Source organism: Lissotriton vulgaris, chromosome 2_1, assembly GCF_964263255.1.
Source record: "Lissotriton vulgaris chromosome 2_1, aLisVul1.2, whole genome shotgun sequence".
NCBI lineage: Eukaryota > Metazoa > Chordata > Amphibia > Caudata > Salamandridae > Lissotriton > Lissotriton vulgaris.
The window spans coordinates 924,423,433-924,440,070 of NC_141687.1; the positions used below are offsets into that span (position 1 = coordinate 924,423,433).

Genomic DNA, 16,638 nt, shown 5'->3' on the forward strand with positions numbered 1-16,638 from the left:
TATATGCAAATACCAAAGTACTAAAGGGATGGGAAATTGTAATATGGAATATTTACCAACAAAGCAATGTAAATGAAAAATAGACAACGTCTGCAGTAAAATGAATCAGTTCCAATATCCTTTGCAGCAAGACCATACTAAACAACATAGCTTGGGGGATACAAAGCACAGTGTGGTATATCAGCAATGTAATCATTAGTTTCAGAGAAGGCACTTCAGCATATTGTCTAGAAGTGTACTAAAAAAAATAAGAGGATGAAACTGCAGCCAATACTGGAAGGGACTAATCATCACATAATTTTCAAATAAGTACACACATCTGAATATGTAACAAAGTAAAGAACGAACATCAATAAGGGCCAGGTATTCAGAACTTTTTCAAAAATCTAAATTGAGAATGAGAATTAAGTACCTGGCAAAAAAAAGAGAACCAACATGCTGAGAAGCTTACAGAGAAACTCAATATCAATTTTAACAAGACATTTATTTGCAGGTTTAAATTCCTCAAAGGTTTGTTTGAAATAAATGATGCAGCAAGCAACATTGCGATAGTTAACATGCATGTATGTTAATGACATTTTTGATTTTATATTTAACTTTCATATAAAAAAATTGACAAAAGTAACAACGATTATCAGTGTTGTGCAGGTCACAATGTCTTCTTTAAATTAGCGGCCTTATACACAACAGGTGAGGTAGAAGGAAAATATAACATTAAAAAAATGTAACGTTTAATACTGGCCCATAACATTTGTTAAAAGTAAGAAGGACTAAAAAAGATGAAATTTCTAGAAATACCTTTTAGATGTAAGCATGCTTTGATGAACACGAGGCATGCTAATATAAACACTTTCAGATCATCATTACCGAATTTTAAGAGATTTGTGTTTTTTAGCATACACAGAATAGATTAGTATGTACATGTTCAATTTGTTCAGACTCTCTGTGTGTGATATTGCGATCATTTTCCTGTGCTTTGTCTAAAAAATAAAAAATGACTTGTAAAACAAGAGGGACACTTATTTCATTTTAAATCACAATTTTTAAGTAAAAGGGGGGCTGTTATGTTATCGTAGTAGGCTGAAATGTATTTGATAACTAACATTTTATTGTTCAGTGTAAAGCAACTAATCATTACTCAAAATGTATCATCCAAAAAGATTTTTTTTCTTTTGTTTTTCTTTTCATCTAATTAGTCCAGAACTACATAATTGCCTTTACAAAATGTAAGCACTCGCCACAAGCAATTTCACCTGATTGATAAAAGTCTTAAATTATATGCAAAAATCACCCCAAAATATGCGGCTTACATTTTCTGCTGAAAATCTGGTATCAAATCAACAACACATTATGGCATGAATGTACACAGAACTCGGTGTAGTTCAGATATTGGCTTCACAAAGCCCACTGTAAATAAATATATATATTCATTTACTGTGCTTCACTTAACATTTGAGTAAGTAGAAGTTATACCTTCCATGTCAAAGTGCAGTGACGCTGTACCTTAAATATATAACTTTGTTATTTTGATATGGAGTTAAGTATATAGTAAATCTACGTTTACATACACATATCTACCTTGACCGAATAATGGTAGTTAATATTTTGGAATTAATATTTTCGAAGGATAATATTGCTGTCCTCAATGTTGTGGTATACAACTCAATTCTTGCTGGACTCATCCTCATTTGTCCCTCTTGAGCATGGCTAGTTAATGACGACAAGCAATTTATAATTCTGAATATTATTTAATAAGGAACACTCAGGGAAAAAAGCTTATTGTCAAACTACCTGACTCAGACATACTTGATAATTCAAGCACCAGCTGTCTGGATCCTGAGAGACTCTTCTGCTTATACCCAATGTTATGTTGTAGGAGGCAATCTTATGATTATCCAGCTCAACAAATCTAACTTCCTATCTTTCATGAACTTTACAAAGCAATGTAACTGAATTAGCAACTACATTACCAGCAGTCCATTGGGCAGGCCCCCCACCCCAGGAGTATTCGCTTCCTTCTCCAAAGGTTTTTTGGGTGCAGCTGGAGGTAGACAGCCATCTAAAGGTCATTTGCATCATGCCACATCCTACCTCACAGATAGCCCTACAACCTATGATCGCAACAATATGATCAGTTCTCTAATGCATACTCTCCACTAGGGAATAATCGTCCACATCTCCAGAGTGTAGAAGGAATATCAAAATCTTCATATTTCAACACAGGCAATATACCAGTCCGATAGTTCATACTCAGAGAATGTTAAACGACTTCCCAGCTTGAGCCACATCATTAGAACAGTCACAAAAATATGGCTGAACCACAAGCATTTGTTGTTCGGAAAAAATATTTTAAGGTGAACCACATTGTAGGAGCGACTAGAATTTGCTTGAAACACAAGAATAAGGTGGCATATATTTCAATGCCAAAATACAAATGGGACTCATACAGTTGGTCAATGTGTTTTCCTCACTATAATAAGAAAATATCCTTCCCGTGTTAATCTAAATCAACCCTCTTTTTGTGCAAAAACGGTAACATTTGTATTTAAATACAAAGAATATCATTTTAGCATGGAACAATCTACTGCACATAAACCTTTCTTGACCAGCATTTTTTTTTATTTTGATGTAAACTGTTACGTCTAAAAACTATTTTAAGACAAACTGGCACATATTTGCTTCAGATTACACCAACAATAAAAACGGTTATGCTTCTGTTATCTATTATATTTCAAGGCGCCGTTTAGATCTCCTCTCTTGTCCTTTAAGCTCTGCACCTGTTTCCATTTTCTCATCTTCATCTTTCTCTCTAGCAAGAGGGCTAAAGTGAATTGGAATTTTTTGAGAAGCAAAATTTGGAATGGTGGCATCCATCATAGCCAGAAAATCGTAATGAGGAAGAGGAGGCGACCATTCTTTGTCAGACAATAAGGTAATGGGTTTCTCTATGCCTTTGTCTATCATGTTTAACCAATGCAGGATGTTTTCCTCACCAATAGCATGATATAAAGGAAGTGCAAACACATAGCCTTTATCGTAAACATCTACAAGAACAAGAACTGGTAAGTCTGGTGTGGAACTGAAATACTGCTGTAGAATTCCTCTGCCCGCAGGAGTATTCCTCAGGTTAAGCCAGCATGTACAGAAGGCATCCTCGTACTTTCCTTTCACCAACCTTGACATCTCTATTTTTTCACTCTCACCTAATTTGCCATCTGAGAACAAAATAAGTAAGGGTTTTTGATACTGCAAGTACAGAGGGAGATTTTCCACAGTGATTTCTGCAGGTGAGTTCAATAAATCATAACTTATTGTCAGGTCTACGTCGGTTCCACTGTGTTTAGGAAAGCTTGTATTATAGATCTGGAACATAACAATGAATCTGTACAGACCTTCTGTTCCTAACACTCCATTATAGATCAAATGTTTCTCTTTCTGGAAGTAAACCCTTGTGTGAGGTAAATCTGTGACATTTTCCTTGCTGCATACATCAGTCCACTCCCCACAATTTAGCATGGCCATTAAAACTCCAGGAGTCTGTTTCAACTTAACTGACACTTCAATAAATGACTGTAAAAATGCCATGGACACAGCTTCCCACTTAACATAAAAAAGCACTACAGTGCAGTTATCCCCAGATATGGTATTGTAAAAAGTTTTATCTTTCAGTGGACGTATAAGTTCAAGAGTTAGTTTTCTCTTTCTGTCTCTGTAGACCGCTTCTGCTACTTCATCATCTTGAGCATCTTGCTCAGGTCTGATTTTTACATCTTCATTTTTCAACTCATATATTTTCATTTTTTCTTCATTTCCAGGTTCCCCAAAAAGGCTTGATATTTCTTCAATATTCTCTAAAGCAAAAAATGTTATGGCACTACCCTCTTCTGGCCTTCTCAATGCGATATTTGCACCAAGCGGAATGTTTAGGTTCTCCCTTAGCAAAATTGAAACTCCAACTTTCCCCCTGAGATTCCAGGCAAGATATTCTGCAGTTTTTTTGTCCACTTCATATGTATTCTTCTGGCTGATTATAAATACCAATGGCAATCCAAGCTCTAAGTGAACATTTGAAGCTTGTCCAGGATCTTTATCAACCTCAGTCACTAACGGTGCCTCCATTAATTTAAAAAATCGGTGAATATTCAGTGTGGTCAGCGACTGTTCGAGTATTGTGCTCCTGCACGACTGAGTTGAATCACTCATGACTTTGCAGTGGAAAAAAAAAAGTACTGCAGAGAAAATGTCAGATTCCTTAACTCCCAAATTTGCTAAAACATTAAATTCTGTAGTTAAAACAAACTGGTATTTGGTACCATACACAAAAGCAGCTTCCATTACTGCTCTGTGCTCTGGTATACCTGTTGCCCGTACATAAGCAAAAACAAGATCTCTTTTTCCCTTCATTTCAATTTCAGTTTTCTCAAATTCTTCAAACAAAGTAATGTACTTAACTTCATTAAACAGGACGGTAAATAAAACATTAGCTATTATTGCATTGACATCAAATAATGTATCTTTGGGGAACATTCTCAGCAGAATATTGCCTCTAAAAAGATATACGTTTTCAAATCCACAATACGTGGGCACTTCTCTTTCAATGCAATTAACCTTTGCAACTGAAATTCCATAATCCTGAAGAGGTTCCACTGATTTATTTAATTCTTCAAGAAAAAAAGAAATACTTGAAGAAATGTCATGGCTGAAATACACAAGTGATAACTTTCCTCGGTCCAGAGAGCCGAGGTAATCATGATAAGATAATTCTTGAAAGGCAGTTTTCATCAACGGTATTACAGTTGCCCAGAGTAACGTGGTTATGAAACATCTTAACAGCACTTCCATCTTCCGGCTATGATGCTACAATTCACATTCACAAAATTCTAGCTTCACTTGCAAGATCAATATTTACGGTCCACGATAATTGAAACGCTCAGTTCACGGCCATATATTTATCCTTATCGTAGTTCAAAATCTCACAAAGGCAATAGATGAACACAAATCTAGTTGAAAGCACCCTGACTTTTCCTGCCGACTTTTAATATGAAATCCAAAGGCTTGAGGCTTCACCAAACCCAATGGGCCCAGTCTGACTGTCAAGAGGGGAGCTGCAATCCGAGGCATGAGTGACTAAAATGTCTAGACTTCCCTCTGAGCAAGAATCGCCATTTTTATTTGAAATCCAGAACACTTGATCATAGGGTAACCGGGCACTCTGACCAGGTGAAGGGTTATTTCCTTAAAAACCGGAGAGGCTCGACGGGCAGTAACAACGCCCCCCTTGTTAAAACCATGGATGTCATAATGGCGCGTTCTTGGGAAATCAACATCCACCCAAAAGGGTATTTGTAAATTTGAACCTGACAGTGGCTTGGCCACGCAGCTTCAGGAACGGCATGGACGATCGTCTCTGGCATATCAGCGAACAGACCCCTCGCTTAATTAGCGTCGCGATGCGAAACAAGGGTTCAATCGGCTCCCGACGCCAGGATTTGTTTCATTGTTCAGTACTTATACAGGGCTGGATGGAAGGAAGAGGATTAAGCCAGCATCTCCGCGACAATTTTTTCTTCGCTGACTTTAGACGGTGGGATGGACGGAGGGGAACTCAGCCAGTGTTTGGATGACAGGATTGTTGTGAGCAACCTGCGCCCTCTGCAGACCGGTTACCAGTCTAGCACGGGATCGCCTCCTCGCCTCCCTCCCCCAGCACCCTGCCTCCCGATAGCTTCCAATATGGCGATGCACAACAAGGCGGCCACCCCGCAAATCCCGGACACCCGCCGGGAGCTGGCTGAGCTGGTGAAGCGCAAGCAGGAGCTGTCGGTAATGTGTTTTTTTTCTTACTTACTCCCCCGCGCCCAGTACTCCGGCGTAGGCTATTTTTTGCGCCTTCCACACGTTCCCCATCTTTTCCTGCGTAGTAACGCTAACAGCGTAAAAGGACAAGACGGCTACCTTTTACGAGTCGGATAATCTACGTATGTCGTGTTGGTGAATCTGAGACTACCGAGCGGAGTAATTGGCCGGCGGTTGCTGTCGAACGGATGTTCTGAGGCGGCTTTCCGTTTCAGGCAAGGCCGGCGCTCGAGGCCTACGCATCCGGGCATATAAAATTAACTTTAGAATGTACTGTGATGAAGACCCTGCAGAGCTATTCATAAACCGCTCATCAGTGTGGCTATTTTGTGTTGCATTCGTTGTAGGAGTACGAGTATAATAGGAAAATGAAAGTTCAATTTGAGTGGTAAGGAGAGATGCATTTAGCAGAATTGAAAAAGGTAAAAGTTAAACACATTTAAATGGTATACACTCTACTGCTCTCCCAGCATTCAATACAGTAGTCCTCAAAAAGTTTCCTGCTCCAGATGTTATAGTTATATTGATGTGATCTAGCGATGGATGCTGGCAGTCGAAATGTCAAGCTGTTCCTCATAACGTTGGAGTACCCAATTTATTATTATTTTTTTTTATTTACGGTGGTGCTTGCAGTTCTCTATTAATGGGGAAAGTGAAAACTACTAGTAGTAGAAAGCTACGAAAAAGTCAGGATTTGCTAAGACACTCGCACCTGCCTTTGAATAGCTTGAAATCCCCCCCCAACCACAGATTTCCCTGCAACTAAAGCAGAATGTCAAGTGCCTTATTAAAGATCATCCTACTACGGGACAGAATCTATGCTCATGGGGAGCCAGAAAACATGTTCGCTTTTTGCAAGGAGACCTAGGGGCATATTATCAAGGACAGTATTGCCGCTTTAGCGGCACATTTTCTCGCTAAAGCAGCCATATTCTCATCACCCTATTAACAAGGCGGCGCTAACATGCATTAGCGCATGTTAGCAGCCGATTTTCTAACGCTACGCATCTTAGCGATTTACATTGCTAATGAGATGCAAAGTAGGCGTTCCTTACAATTTCTTCATTGATAATCGTTGCAAACACCACTTCGCTGTATTATTAATTCTGCCCCGGACTCGCGTAGCGATGAGAAAAGGGAGTGCTCAGCCCCCATTAACGCATGATCCTAACGCCTGAATAAAACCTCACTTACCATTATTGCCCATGGGAGGTGGATTTTATGGTTAAGAACACACTCCCCTATTATCAAGCTTTTCATTAGTGCTGTGAAATCATCGCTGAATTTCACAGGCTAATGAAGATTATTGCAGTCTATCTCTGGATTGTACTTTGCCTGTTAGCAAAGCGTTGCTAATACGCCGCTAACACAGGGATGTGATTCAGCAATAGAGGGCGATAATGTAAAATGTGCTAAGCGCGTTTTGCGATATTAAGATAATAATGAATGGAGGTTTGGCAGCGTCCCAAAGCAGGGTGTATAACACATGGCAGATTGAATGACCACATGTCTTCTTCTTCCCTTAGGCCAGAGTTCTTAAAACTGTGGGGCGCGCCCCGATGGGGTGGGGGGCGTGACACCATCCCAGGTGGGGGGGGGGCGCCACTCCTCTCTAAGCCTTTTTGTTCCCTGCGTCCATCGCAACTCTTCCTGGAGAACTCTGGTATGATTGGAGGGAGGAGGGAGGGGAAATCGACGGGGCACTACCTGCCCGTGCTTTTGTCTGGGTAATTCACACAGGAGGGGGTTAATTCACGGAGTAGACAGCTTCAGCTGCAGTGGGAGGCAAGGATTCTTCTCTGCTAAAACCGAAAGCAAACAAACAGACAGGTTTCGGTTTTAGCAGAGGAGACCCCTCGCCTCCCACTGCACCTGAAGCATTTCAGCTCTAAATTAACCCCCTCATGGGAGAGTTAGATAACAGAGGCACAGCAAGTGCTCCATGGACCAATGTGACTCTTAAAGTATATCCATTTGTATCTCTTCCTTGAGTGACTTTACTACTTGTATATTTGCAATTTTTCTTTCTGTTTGTTTCGCTTCCTTGTGTGACTTTAGATCTTGTACATTGGCAATTTTTTCTGTTTGTATCTTTTACGTAACATATGTAATCCTAAGTCCTTATGTTTTGCAACTGGTTCTTATGTAAAGCGCTCTGGCACCTTTGGGTAAAGTTTGCGCTATATAAAATCGCATTAAATAAATAAATAAAAAATAAATAAATCAGCTGGGTAGCTAACAAAAGGTAGAATTGTGGTGCAGTAACCAGCAGATTTAAAATTTAACACAGGTTGAGAGTCCAATGCAGCTGCTACACCACTGGGAGCTAAGCTCACGTAAGATACATTTTAAAAAAGCGTACATATCCCCAAAAGTCAAGATGTACATTCAAAAAGGAATGTGAACACCTGTATTGGATGGAAGAGAACGTCAAATATTTGCAAATTGGTAGTTTCGGTTAAAAGTGCATTCCTGGATATCAAAATCCCCAACTAACTGCCAGAACTAGGAAATAAGAGGCAGAGCAATCATTTCTTAAATTGTGACAACAAACAAACAAATAAATACATACATCCATGCTGTTGCCCACATTTGTTTAGGTGGCTACTGCTGTATGTTGTAAATAGCGTGTTTCTATCGTTTAATGTGCAAGAGTCTATTACAGACATTTTGCAGACAAAATGTTTATGCATCATGCAACATCCATGTAAAAAGTTTATTTTAGATCAATACAAGACCTCACATATGAGAAATGGAAGAGTGTGACAGATTATTTGCAGTAATATTATTGAACTGCTGTTGTTACATACTGAAAACACACATCACTATCCCTGAATATCCAATGTACACACATTTAGTATTTGACCAAAGAAGGCATGAAAGAGATGAGACTGGATCATAAAATAAAAGCTGGTCCGAACAGGGACCCCGAAAATACATTTGGCCCATAGGCCCCAAAATCCTTTAAACGTCCCTGAAAGTTTCTTTTAAAATTGCACAGGCTGGCGCGCAAAATGCAAGCCAGCCATGTGTTGTTTAAACAGCCTGCAAATTGCTAAATATGGTTCTGAATAACAAGTATGTATTCAATTGTAATGTGACTTTTCTGTCTTAGTTCCCTTTTATTATCAGTCATGGATCATTTATGCAGCTCTAGAAAACCATTAAAAGTTCTTTCTATTTATATTTGCTGTTCAAAGTCTGCACAGACAAGTGCTGAAATATAATGAGCTGGCAACCCTAATCATAAGACTGGAAGTTTGTTGAGGGATCAGCACATTATTTATTTCCTCCACCCTGATCCCTGATTACTGCCATATTTCCTCCACCCTGATCCCTGGTTACTGCTATATTAGCAATGGTTTAACACATTTGAAACCCTATGCTTCCGTCAATAACATGCTGACTTACTTCAAGTGTCTGGGAATGCACCCTGCATTCAGACCACTCACTCCCCATTCTCACCCTTCACTTTCACCCTCACCCGGCACTCACACTGATCCCGATGCACTCACACCATTCACCCACTTGCCCTCCACTCACAGTGATCAATCTGCACTCACAGCCATCACAGTGCGCTCACACTGATCACCATGCACTCACACCATTCACCCGCTCACCCCACCCTCACACTGAACACCATGCACTCTCATCATTCACCCACTTACCCTCCACTCACAGTGATCACTCTGCACTCACAATGCACTTGCGCTGTTCACCCTGTACCTCGCCCCGCAGTCACAAGAGCACACTACTCACCACTGCACTCGTGACACTTCACTCACCTGTCCCCCTCACTGCTCCATCTGCAATCTCACTCCAATAAGCCCACCACTAACTATACATTCATTCGTTCCACTCTGCACTAACATGCACACCCAAATTCATATGGTCACCTCGCTCACCCCTGTACGGAATGTGCGCGTGGCGGTCAATTCCACAAATTTCTGTCAGGTGGTGGTGAACAAAATACATGAAGACTAGATCAATATAAACACATACAGTACAATACACTTCTAACGTAAGACAAGGAAAGCAATATGAGTTCAAATGATATCAAGTCATCAGATGCAACAAAAGACAAACGTTACTTAGTAGTTGAAACCTAAAGTTTTTCCTGGCGTCGCCGTTCGTGTATATGAGATGCAACAAATATATGTCAGTGACAACAAGCATAAAGGAGTGTGATAAGCACTCCTATGTATCGCTTAAAAATCACAAGATGTTCAGTCCATGCTGGGTTATTCAGAATGTGGTCACATTCATTGCCCTACGCAGTTCTTAGATCGTGTTACCTTTTAACAGTAGGGGTTTCTGGGAAATGAGTCCATCTTCGAACATTTGGAGAAGCTACGAGTAACGGCTCACCAGCCGGCGTTCTGCTGAGCGTATATTCCTATCCTTTATGTAAGTGTCTTTTTGCTATCTTGCAGAAATCCGTAAGCATTGTGGGTGTTACTTTGGAATTTAGTCCGTTATACGCCACGTTAAGAGGATTGCTTAGCATATGCTACTTAATAACTGCACGCGCTTGAAAAGATTTTGATTTAACGCGATGCTTTGAATTAGATTTCCCCGCTTTTTGTTTCCGTTGTGTTTAGGGCTAGCGCATATTTTAGAAATTGTGTTCACGAAGGCGTGTTGATTTTTAATTTTTGCTTATCACACAGGTTTCAACTACTAAGTAACGTTTGTCTTTTGTTGCATCTGATGACTTGATATCATTTGAACTCATATTGCTTTCCTTGTCTTAAGTTAGAAGTGCATTGTACTGTATGTGTTTATATTGATCTAGTCTTCATGTATTTTGTTCACAGACCCCTGAGGAAGGGTCCCATATGATCCGAAATGCATTGGGTCAATTAAGGATTTAACATGTTTATTATTTGAATCACACTGGTGCCAGGAAGAGCACTGAATTATGATCAATAAAGCATCATTAAAGTAAAAGATTGTGGAGACTTTAATGAATAACTTGGGATGTGAAATATTAATCAATTTTGGATCAAAAGAAGATTTGAAACTGTTCAGTTTCTCGATAATAGTGCACACACCTCAGGGAAGGGTGTGTTCCCAACCCACACTGGTTTTTATTTTTCATATATTTTTTGAATCATGTGCTGCATATTTGCAGGAATCTAAATGAATGTATTTATGTCTACAGCATATGAAATTAAGTGAACGTATGTGTTAAAAAGTATACAAGTGAAAGGAGGGCTTAATACAAAATTCACTGATCACTGACTATGTCAAATTGAAAAGCATGGTACATGACTACCCAACCATTTTTTTTTTTTTGGAAAAACATAACCATATCTGCTAACGTGAATTAAGATCCAGGCTATTTGTTTAAGAGTTTGTGTATTATTTGACATTAACCACATCCGTGCGGCGCAGATTTCCCCCCGTTGCTGGGCCCTAATAAAAACGGGCGTGGTCATGACGGAACGGTTCCGTCATTAGCACAGCTCGACCGATGCTCATGATGGAACCGTTCCGTCATGAGCATCGAAGGGGTTAATAATGTCCGCATATTATGACATTGCTGTACTTTTTCTGGACTCCGGTGCCTGGCTGCTACAGCCTGCGTTTAGACAGGCAGACGGAAGAAACAAGCTTTATTTTCATATTTGTTCATTAGTTCTTTTTTTGTGTTTTTAGGAGACGTTAGCAAATCTGGAACGACAGATCTATGCATTTGAAGGAAGTTATTTGGAAGATACCCAGATGTATGGAAACATCATTAGAGGATGGGACCGATATTTAACTAATCAAAAGTAAGCTTAAATAGACCTTTTATTCCTTGTCTTAAAGTATCTTGTGACAGTCTGAAACAATTGATGGCATAGGAATATAATAAACTCTTGTTTTCTCCAGGATAAATATGTGTTCTGTACCATTTTTGAAACCTTTCATTTTTATAACTTTTCTTGCTTGACTATGCTCTCACTAAGAATCATAAATGTGTAGGTGAATACAAGATGCCCCAAAGTTAAGTTTCAATGTTGAAAGGACTTCATGGGTTTTTAGGACTATCTGCTAAAAGGAGTTGGTTGTAACTATGCCCTTCACACAATCTCCAACATCCAAGTGTTGGTCCCACCTTAGATATCCAAAAAACTGAGTTTGTGACCAGTAGGGATGTGGAATTTAATAAAATATCTACTTGTCCGTGGAGCAGGTTGCTTCATAAATCTACTTGTCCCGTAACAAAATCCACTTGTCCCTTTGGTGCCATGTATTGCAGAGACAAATTATGGCAGCAATCTCATTATATAAGAGCTCTGATATAACCTCTCTGATTATGCCAGGGTGCATACTATAGTAGTGTTTGAATACTTGCAGTCCCCTTATGTTGCCACGTTTCTGCAGATCAACATACTAGGGCTGAATGTAGTGGTAATCAATAGCTCCAGGGTTAGAATGCCCTTTTTAAGTCTGTGCAAACCTACTAACTTGCATGTTTTAAGGGTTGTCAATAACTCTTCTCTGATCTTTTCCTATTCAGAGAATTGTTGGAAATATACTCCTGACATTGGCAGATGTAAACCTCCTTCCAGATGTGGGAAAGACGTGGTTGGAGGGAAAGTGAACTTACAAATACTCAGGTTTTCGCGTGAGCATATCTACACATGCATATTTGCTCATGCTAAAATGCAGTTCACAAATATTTTCTAGGATTACTATTTCTTGTCCTACTTCTGTAAATTTACTATTTCTTGTCCTACTTCTGTAAATTCGTGGGAATTCAAGAAAGCCGTATAGCTGCACTTAATGCAAGGACATATACCATGGGTGCACTTATGAGACATTCTTTAATAAGTGGGCCTTTAATTTGGTCTGACGTTGACCATGACTTTTTGTGTTTATTAAAATTCTGTCTCGCTCTCTCTCTCTCTCTGTGTCTCGGCAAGCTTCACTGTGAGTGACTGCATTTTGCTCTTTCACAAGGAGCATATCGGCACACAAAGTCGTTTTGTTCGCTGCCCATAACTACTGTGGGAGTGTTTGCTTTATGAAACCAAAAACAATTTTTGCTTTGCCAATGTTTGTTTTAATGGTGAGGTCCAGGCAGCTCCCACAACAATAAGCTTTTACAAAAACCCTGCCCAAAAAAGTCACACATGGAAAAAACGAAAAAGCTGGCCACCAATTTTAGACCTGTTGGTGTTGCCAATGCTTGTTTATTTTTGTTTCTCATAATCTTATTGAAACTGGTTACACTGATTTTTCATTATGAATATTTCTTGGGGAATACTAGCATGCATCAACACATGTTACTAAATGATGCTGCAAAGAAATAGTACCTGAAATTTTACAGTTGTTTGGTGAAATGTTTTTTTTTCTTGCTTTTTCATTTTTTTTAAATGAACATTTTATTTTGAAAGCAAAGAATCATCAATCTTGCTTTCAAGCTTCTGCAAATATTTGGCTCAAATCAGAGAAGCATTCTGGGACATTATATATAGCCTCATTTTGCTAAACTTTGAAAACATGTGTACACATTTTTAGGTCGAGCGTAGCGATGAACTTTTGTTGGCGTGTTAGGAGGAATGTGAGACAGCGTTCAGGCACGAGCCTCGCTGTCTCAGATTCCTCCTCGAGGGCGCGCACGTCGCCGTGCACATCCCCTGCCTCGCATTCGCATTCTCTCTCAATCACACACAGTCACGCATGCGCACACACATTCCCTCACGCACACACTCACCTCCCTCACCCCCCCAGGCATACACACAGGCAGGCACACACACACACACGCACGCACCTCCCTCCCCCCCACCACTCACGGGGCTCACGCGCGCACACACACAGACACACGCATCCCCTCTCCACTCACCGTGCTCTTTTGTCGAGACGCCTCGCTGAGCTCCTTTTCTCCACACGCGGGACACTTCTCTGGATCTTCACGCTACCTCGGGGCTCTCCCTCCATGATGGGAGCCCCGCATCAACGCGCAACACCGGCCTCTTCCGGCCACGTCACAGGCCCCGCCCATGTCACGGGCAAGGATTCCTGACTTCCTGGTTTCGCCCCCGCCGGCAACTCTGCTTCATCAAAGCGTGCAGCAACATAGACCGGTAACTTGTTTTAAATGTATTTATAATAATCATCAATGCCGCCGAGGATCACGGGTTTGCGTTCTCCCATACGTCACAGGTGGCGCCGGTGGGCCACTTGTTTTGGCGCTTCGTGGTGCGTTTGTGACTCCGCAAGTGTTTGCTCGTGGTCAGTGAAACAGACCCGCCTCCATCGACCCTTCCAAAACCTTATTGTTGGCGCCTGGCCTCAAGCTGCCTGTGACGTCGGATGTGCCAATCCCAAAAATGTCTGGTTGACGCCTCTGCAGCCTTCCTTCACCTGCACCCAACTGTAAGACAGACATGAAAGGGAAGCTCCGATTAAACTCCCAGTCAGGCCGTCCCGAGGTAGACATCCAATCAGTCTCCCCTGGTACCTCCCCAGCTTCAAACTAATCCGGACTACTCGCTGCCATGACACCTACTGTCCTGCTGCAGATCTCACTGCGTGTCTGTAATACTCAACAAGATCAGGACTTCAGGCAGCAGAACACACGCCCCTCAACCCTCCATACCACCCCTCCCCCACCCTCCCAGTGAAATCACCATAACAAAACAACAACGGTGTGACAGACCTCCTCATTACGTGTGACCCAGATCAGAGTGTGATGTTTACCGCAGTCCATAAACACATCTCACACATGGAATGGCACTTATTAGAAGTTTTCCCCGAGACTAGGCCATAACCAGCATTTGGTGCTTGTTTTTTTTTTGGTGTGCAATTTCTTGCAATACTCGTCCCCTCTGAAGGATTATGCCACTGTGGCCGGGAATATCAAGATTGTTGTGCCCCACCCCGATGCAAAAAAATTTCTGTGGCAGCCATGCCCTCTGTACTCCCTGAAGTTCTGTGTCCTCAAACTTCCCTGCTTATTGCTATATGGAGAGTCAGTGTCTCCTAATCCTTTTGGGTCTGATGTTGGTATTTTACGTTTCTCTCATTTTGTGTGTGTGTGCGTGCGTGTGTGTGTACTGTCAGTTGCGTAAAAATGGCTCCTGGAAAACACCATCTGTTATCAGCAAGGTAACTTCCAGTCGATGTGAAACCAGCCTTGAGGCCTGCAGATTCCTTCCTCCTCCTCGTGTATGTGTGAGTGTGTGTGCCTGGTGAAAGCATCAACAAGAAGGAATTGCTATCAACCTGCATTATCAGCGCCAGGGCTCTGTTTGTCTCTGTAAACCCCCAGGACACCCCCTCAGAGCCCGCGCGCTATGTGTAATATCACTTTATGATAGAGCTTCTCAGTGATTTTTTTGTGATTGCGCTTTCTTATTGAATGCATTAGTAGGTACAGTACAGACGGTTCGACAGTTACAGAGCTTACACAAGAAAGGTTCATGAGAAACTAAAAATGGTTAAAGCAGAAGTATCTGCGTACAAACGATTATTGTAAGATATATGCTAGTACGTGAGTAAAGGCAGCAGCAGCAACCAGAAATATCAAAAGGGACAAACCAACTATTTTACAAACAGTAAATAATATAAACATTGCATTTTTGGAGTGCCTTAGATTCTCAGCCGTTAGCCTAACATTACCTCAGAGGTGAAAATAATACATAAGCACAGGCTTCAATAAGATCCAAAGTGAAACAAGCATTTCCAATGCAATAGGTCTCGCATTTGCGAGAGTTTAAGCTATTGACATAGTAAATGACAATGCATTTTATTTATGTTTTAAAAGTCAACACATAAATAAAAGGAATTGTCATTTACAATGCCAATAGCTCAACTCTCGTAAATGCAAGACCTATTGCATTGCAAATGCTTGTTATACTTGAACCACTGTCAGTAATGGAGTCAGAGCGTACAACATTTAATTAGAGCACTCACCCTAATAATAAAGGCGTTCAATTAATGAACAGCATTAACATATAGACAAAAATATTACATTAACTGCAGACAGTGCCCTTCCCCGATTTATAATATGGTACTGCAAACTGGCAGCCAAAGGCTTTGTGCTGCAGGGGGTTGGGCCTACTTTTCCCAAGGACAAATTAAGGGCATGCAGCCTATTCGCTATCACAGCATATCACTACTTGTCATTTACACTGTGTTAACATTCCCAACTCGGTGTATATCTATGGGAGAGTTTCTCTTCACTTTACTCTTTTTGTCAAGCTGGATTGAGGTCCTGCTTGCTCGTGTTTTGTCATGTGCATGTATGTCACTTTTAAATGGAGTTACCTGTACCACCTCCCCTATATCTATATACATACCTTGTTAATTCAGTGTTGGTAATCCAGCAATTTTCACGCTTCATTTACACAGATTCTGAACACTACCCCAATGAAGGGCCCATAAAGCCCGAAATGCATTGGGACTGATTAATTGGGACCTTAACTAGTATGTTATCCAATGAAAAGACTTTCAATTGTGGAATATGCATGAAGTTTGTGTATAAAGCATTGAAAAAAGAATGTATGAAAAAAGAATACATTTGATTGATGGAATATACATGTCGGAAAGTGTTTTGAATGGAACCACTCCAGTACTACTACTGGAGATATTGCTGTGCACTGAGGGGGCGCCTCCCCTGGAGGGTACTTTTGTGATCCAAGGACAAAATGTACATGAAAACTTGTTGCCCTTGACCACAGACAATATGTCCTGGACGTCAGGCTATAGGAATTCCACATCCCTGGACCAAGTAAGGGCTTCTGTCTATTTTTTTTCTGCAATAATCCTCTGGAGATGGTGATTAGA

At 40.8% G+C, this 16,638-nt stretch overlaps 2 protein-coding genes across 3 annotated transcripts in view; one reads left to right on the top strand and one right to left on the bottom strand.

Moving 5' to 3' along the window:
- Nucleotides 1-465: 465 nt before the first annotated feature.
- Nucleotides 466-4,842, bottom strand: TXNDC16 (thioredoxin domain containing 16). The gene has a single exon (XM_086956453.1). The coding sequence runs from the start codon at nucleotides 4,840-4,842 to the stop codon at nucleotides 2,725-2,727; it is 2,118 nt and encodes a 705-aa protein (XP_086812579.1). The 3' UTR covers nucleotides 466-2,724.
- A 747-nt stretch (nucleotides 4,843-5,589) lies between these two features.
- Nucleotides 5,590-16,638, top strand: part of MEAF6 (MYST/Esa1 associated factor 6) — a 154,081-nt gene continuing 143,032 nt past the window's right edge. For both annotated transcript variants that reach the window (XM_086956454.1, XM_086956455.1), the window contains exons 1-2: nucleotides 5,590-5,823; nucleotides 11,518-11,633. In XM_086956454.1, coding sequence (XP_086812580.1) covers nucleotides 5,590-5,823; nucleotides 11,518-11,633 — 350 coding nt within the window. The remainder of the gene's footprint in view (nucleotides 5,824-11,517; nucleotides 11,634-16,638) is intronic.